General features: G+C 48.5%; 1 protein-coding gene across 1 annotated transcript; it reads right to left on the bottom strand.

The window, feature by feature from the left end:
* Positions 1–343: 343 nt before the first annotated feature.
* Positions 344–3,563, bottom strand: LOC125542267 (cytochrome P450 89A2-like). Its single transcript, XM_048705231.1, has one exon. It carries the CDS (start codon positions 2,003–2,005, stop codon positions 509–511), a length of 1,497 nt encoding a protein of 498 aa, XP_048561188.1. The 5' UTR covers positions 2,006–3,563; the 3' UTR covers positions 344–508.
* Between the last annotated feature and the right edge of the window lie 2,664 nt (positions 3,564–6,227).

The following is a 6,227-nucleotide window of genomic DNA, read 5'->3' on the forward strand; positions in this document are numbered from 1 at the left end:
TACATATGGATGCAAGTACTCTCGCATCCGTATGTAGCCCATGTGGAAATTTTTAAAAGATCTTATATTTAGAAACAGAGAGGGTAGTTCGTATTGAAATCTTTAAAAAGAGTTATATTTAGGAACCGAGGGAAGCAGTTTTGATTTCAGAAGGACGATGGAGTTCGTAGTCGCGTGAGACGCGCGGAGAGCGGCTTCTTCATCGTCTTCAAGAAGCCATCCAGCTCTGTGAGGTTCACGACGGCGTTCGTCGGCGGCGCCCACTCGAACTCACGCACAAGGGCAGCCAAGAAACACTTCGGGCTTCTTTGGATCACAGGACTAGAAAACAAAGGAATTCAAAAAACACAGGAATTTGACGGGATTGTAGGTGCAAAACAGAGGATTACAAAATAGAGGAAAACTACAAGAATGGTCATTTGGATGAAACACAGGAAAAACACAGGAAAAGTGTCTCGATCCTACGCGAATCAGTGTAAAAAAGAGGTTATAGTGGATGTTGAAATTCCTATAGGATTGAGGTGTAGGAATGAATCCATAGGAATTTTGGAGGTGTGGTTCCTTTGATCCAAAAGGCTTCTTTAGGAAAAAATCCAATGGATTGGAATCCTCCAATATTTCTATGAAAATCCTTCAATTCAAAGAGGCCCTTCATGGTAGCCATCGCAAGACCCACGCCTGGGCAGAACCGATGCCCCGCCCCGAAAGGCATCATCCTCGTCTCCTTGCGCCCCGGCAGAGGGCCGACGCCCTCGGCGTCGCCGCCGGCCAGGAAGCGCTCGGGCCTGAACTCGTCGGTGTCCTTCCACGCCTTCATGTCCCTTCCCATGTCCCCCTGGAGGAACAGTACAGTCACGTCGCTGGTTGTTCCTCCTCCCACGAGCGTCCTCGCGGCTTCGGCCGCCTGGACGTGACGCAGGGCCACCGGCGCCGGCGGGTGCATGCGGAGGCTCTCGAGAATCACGGCGTGCAGGTACGGCATGCCACGGATCAGATGGCTCCTATCAGCGGCCTCGCCATCGACCTCATGGCGGAGCTTTTTCTGGACCTCCGGCTGGACTACCAGGTGAGCGAGAGTCCATTCGAGGCACACCACCAACGATCCTGAGCCCGCGCCCAGGAACTCCAACACGAGGTCCACTATCTCGTCGTCACTAAGAGCGCGCCGGCCACCGTGCTTGCCGTCGGGGACGCGGAGTTGTATGAGTATGTCGACGTACGGACGACAGAGGTCGTCGTCGTGTGGTCCTCGCCGCCGTGCCGCGATGAGAGGGAGGCACAACTCGGTGATCCGGGCATGAAAGGCCAAGAGTTGGCGCTGGTACCTCCACTCCGCGAGCTTGGCTAGCAAGGAGGGGCCAGAAAAGGGGTTGACCTCTCCAATGGCGACCTGTAAGCCATGCACCTGGGAGCAGACGGCGCGCACATGGCACTCGTCGACTCCGTCCCCAAAGCACAGGCGCGCGATGACCCGGAAGACGGCGGCCCGGAGGTGGTCTCGGAGGCCTGCCCCGGCGCCGGTGGACTGCAGGGCTGCGACGAGGTCCTGGATGGCCTCCCGCTGCAGCGGCGCGAGGTGCCCAAGCCCAAGGCGCGACGGGTGGAGGGTCTCGGCGGTGATGTTGCACCGGAGAGCACGCCAGTGCGGGCCGTGGGGCACGGTGCTTATGTTCTCGTTGCGTTGGCCACCGCGCCTCTTTGCCAGCTCCACGAAGAAGGGAAGGACTGGGCGGTTCGAGAAGGCGTCGGCGTTGTCGACGAGCACACGGTGGGCGACGGCAGGGTCACTGATCTTGTGGAGGACGGCCGGAGCTGGAGGTGCAGGGGCACGCCGGCTGCTACGACGGATCAAGACGGAGAAGCCCAAGAGAACAACGACAAGAAGCACAACGAGCTCCATTGATGGTTTAGGCCGGGCGGTGTCTAGGCCACAGACCACTGCATCACTTCTCGTAGCTAAGCTAGTACTACGTGCAACTAACGTTACTAGTGACATCACCATCATCACCTAATTTTGGTTGGGCACTGATAGGCGCCGGTGCGCCGGCCCAAAATTGGGCCGGTCGCACCCTGCCTGTTCGATGGCTCCACTCTAACCGTTCAGATCTTATCTTCTGCTTCGTCCCCAACACTCCGCACCCTGCAGCATATCCAGAAAAGGAGAGAGCGCAGTCGTCGCGCCCATCGCATCTCCTCCGTCGGTCTTCTGCTTCACAAGACGCAACGGCCGCGTTCATCGGCGTCGTCGGCCCCGGCTGCACCAGCGCGTTGTCGCCTGCCGCCGCCCCTTGTCTCACGCCCGCCGTTGGGTGCCAGCTTCAGCTGCAACTGCAGCTCTGACGCTGGCTGGTTCCAGCGCACTGGTCGTGTGGTTGTAGCAAAATCTCTGGCGTCACCGTCTCTGCCTCGCCACGACCGTCGACTAGCACTCTCGTGATCCAGCAAAACAATCTCAGTAACAAACCCCCAATCATTTGAAGCAAAACAATTAGCCGGTTCCAGCTAACAATAATACCGGTAGAAGCAAAAATCACACGAAGCAAAATCCACCAACAAAAGTTAATGTAGCAAAAACACTAACACGTTCCAGCAAAATATATAGCTGGTTCCAGCAAACCCACATGGTTCGAATAGAAGTCACAGGAAGCAAATTCCAAAAGAAAAGTCGATGTAGCAAAAAAACAGCAAGTTCCAGCAAAGCATAACGCTGGTTCCAGCAAAAATCACGACGGCCGTGGGAGGAGCGTCCGGTTCCAGCACCGGTGGATGCTGGTTCCGGCTCTACAACTCATCGGTTGCAACTCCGCCGGTGAGGGTTGCAGCAAAAACAAATTGTCCCATCGGCGGCAGCGGCGGGAAGCAGCAGCGGTACTTCGCGGTTCTAGCACCGCCACCCAACGGTTGCAGCTCCACCAGGTGCGGGTTGTAGCACCGCCGTCCTGCTGCTTGTTCCCCGTCGCCGCCCATCTGCATCTCTGCGCCGGCCGCCTCGCGCACCATGAGGCGCAGCACTCGTCCGTGGGGGAGGGTGGGTGAGCAGGTGTGGGGGCTGGTTCAAGCTTGCAGGGGATGGCCATGATCGCTGAGGAGAGAGATGAGTGGGCATGGGCGATGCGATGGAGAGGAGCCGTCAGCTGTGTGGCTCCCGGAGAGCGGCCTGGTGGCGGAGCAATCAGTGAAAATCTTTGCATCATATACTTCAAATGTCGGCTAGAAAGGACATATATGAACCATCTATAACAAACAGCATTCATCAATTTTGAAAATAAAATCCTGAAGAGCTTGGATCAGTAGACATTTACAAAATTATAAACAAGACTAATGTTTTGAATGGATGCATTTGGTTTGCAAGAGGGGCTACCTCATAACCTTATGCCATTGGGCCGTGCATCATGATTTGTGCTTTATAAAGCGGGGTAAGAGCATGTTTCGAGAGAATAGATGCATTCGATACCATGCTTAAATTACATACAAATGGGTTGATATAAAAACTATATATGAAAAAAAAACTAGCTACACTGTACAAGGAAACTTCATAGGTCCATACCAGAGATCCCTCAGGATGTCCTGTATTAAGCAGCGCCAATACGCTAAATGTGTACAAAGTACAAATATAAGAAAAGGCATCAGAAAACATATCTATATAAAGTGTCTCTGGTATACATACCTATGAAGCTTCCTTGTGTAGTGTAGCTTTTTCTTTTTTTGAATTGTTTATATAGAATTATTATATCAACCCACTTGTATGTAATTTAAGCATGATATCGAATGCTTCCATTCAACATTAGTCTAACTTGTTATATTTAACATCTATTATATTTTGTAATGTTACTGATGCAAGCTCTTCAGATATTCTATTTTCAAAATTGATGTATATTGTCTTTATACATGGTTCATATGTATCGTTTCTAGCTGACATTTGAAGTGTGTGATATATGTTGTAAAGATTTTACTGATTGATCTATATATAGTTTTGAACAGAACCAACATTGCCTTCTTCTTTCTCGGTCTGATGATCATTTAGTCCATTAATAAAATGTCTGTGTACTTTGACCATCATCTAATGGCTTAAGATTTCTTATGCAAATATTTCAGTTATTCTATTAAATGATAATAAGAAAAAAAAAATGGAAGTTCATATGAAGGTTTATGTTTGCCTCATGTTAATTTGGTGAATATCAACATTGTCATAATTATAACGTCGCCCGTGCGAACAACTACCAAACATAACCCAACTTACAAGTAGACAAACCACGTTATAGAATCCACGCCAACATAGATTTTCCAGAAATTGAGGTCATCGTCACGATTGCTCCATCCAGCAATGGAGTAGCAGCCCAAGTTATTATGGCTAAGATTTGCATACAATGTTGCAACCTTAACTAGGGACTTCCTACGAACTCTAACCATTGATTTACGTAATTAATGCTCCTATATCTTAACCCTACAATTTACATTACTCTTGCGAAAAACGAACCAACCTAATCCAACCTACATGTAACAAAGACCCAACTATCATCAGAAAACCTTGACACGCAGTACTATGTAGGACAGGGGCACGGGAGTTGAGGCCCTCTTTGAGATCGTCGGTCTCAAACACCTCTCTATTCTCTCTCCCAATCTCTCACGTCTCTCTCAAACCGCCATTTCTCTCTCTTACAATTTTTTTACCAGGTTGCCGCTTCATTCTCTCATGCTCTCGCTCAATCGCTCATGTATCTCTCTCAAACTCTCATGTCTCCCTCTCATGCATATTATAACCACCAGGATCTAATCTAAAACGAGAGAAAAAGAAAACCTAGCCACCAGCCTTCCTCTCCTGATTCATTTTTCTTCCTCCCGTCTGAAGTTCTCTCTATTCATGGGCACGTGCCCACCAGTGCGTGTACGCCTGTGTTCTGGGCATTAGGTTCTCCAAGGGTGATCTTCTTCGGGTAGCAAAAGTACTTGGAAGCAGGCAGGAAGATGTGTTTTCAGGAGGCTATCACACGGCTTAGCAAACCAAGAGTGGTTAGTGATCAAATCGATCTGCATATGTACTTGGCCACATATACGTCTGTGTGTGTGTGTCCTGGCGGAATCCATCAATCAACTAGCTAGCCCACGAAAGGGTCCTTTAGCCAGGTTAGGGCGGGAAAACTTTGTTTTTGCCACTCTAGTTTTTGCCCACTTTGCTTATGCCACTCTAGAATTTGACATCTCATTTTTGCCACTCTTAGCTTTTGACAATACATCACAAATGCCATTCAGTGGCAAAAACGACAATTTTTCATTTCACTTTTGCCACTCTTAGGTTTTGCAATGTATCACAATTGCCACTCTAAAATTTTTGCTTTTGCCACTGAATGGCAAAATTGATATATTGTCAAAAGCTAAGAGTGGCAAAAGTGAAATGTCAAATTCTAGAGTGGCATAAGCAAAGTGGGCAAAAGCTAGAGTGGCAAAAACAAAGTTTTCCCCATTTCTAACTGATCCCGAATAAGGCCGTAAGGGAGGATAAATTCGGTTATCCTCCCTTACGGCACACCTAGCCGATCCCCTAACCGGTATAGTGGAGTAAAAATTATCCTCTACCTTCCAATATCCCCCCCCCCCAATCTCCCTAAATATGCTCACTCCCACCACTATCAAGTAATAGTGGCACCTCACTTTCTCCCATCCCTCGCGCCGCCCTGTCTTTTGCCGCCGCAGCCACCGATGACCGTCCTTCTGGCCAGAATGGATCAAAAGGCTGAAATATTCACTTGAATTCAATTAAATATTTGATTTAAAAAAATAATATTAGAATTCCTGTGTACTAATGAAATTGCTGAAATATTTGGTCCGAAAGGTAAATATTTTAGTATGCACTGAAATTATTGAAATTCAGTGAATTTCGTCAAAATCTCACTGAAAATGAAAACCATCGCCTCAACTACTGTGCGCGTCCCTGTCCCCCATGGTACCACGTTTGGAGGTTTTCGGATGATAGGAACAACCCAGTAAATTAATTACTAGAGAGAGACATGAGAGCTCAACAGAGACATGAGAGAGACAATGCAAGAGATTGAGACGGACGATTTCAAAGAGGGCCTCAACTACCATGCCGCTATCCAGTATGGTACTGCATGTGTAGGCTTTCTAATGATAGGTTGGGTCTTTGTTACGTGTAGGTTGGATCAGGTTGGTTCTTTTTTCATCGCAAGAGTAGCGTAGATTGTAGGGTTAAGCGAAAAATTACATGAGGA

This window comes from Triticum urartu, chromosome 3, assembly GCF_003073215.2.
Source record: "Triticum urartu cultivar G1812 chromosome 3, Tu2.1, whole genome shotgun sequence".
Lineage (NCBI taxonomy): Eukaryota > Viridiplantae > Streptophyta > Magnoliopsida > Poales > Poaceae > Triticum > Triticum urartu.

Bases quoted from the DNA above. Each gene is read 5' to 3' on its own strand.
- LOC125542267 (XM_048705231.1), bottom strand. From the start codon at position 2,005: ATGATGGTGATGTCACTAGTAACGTTAGTTGCACGTAGTACTAGCTTA.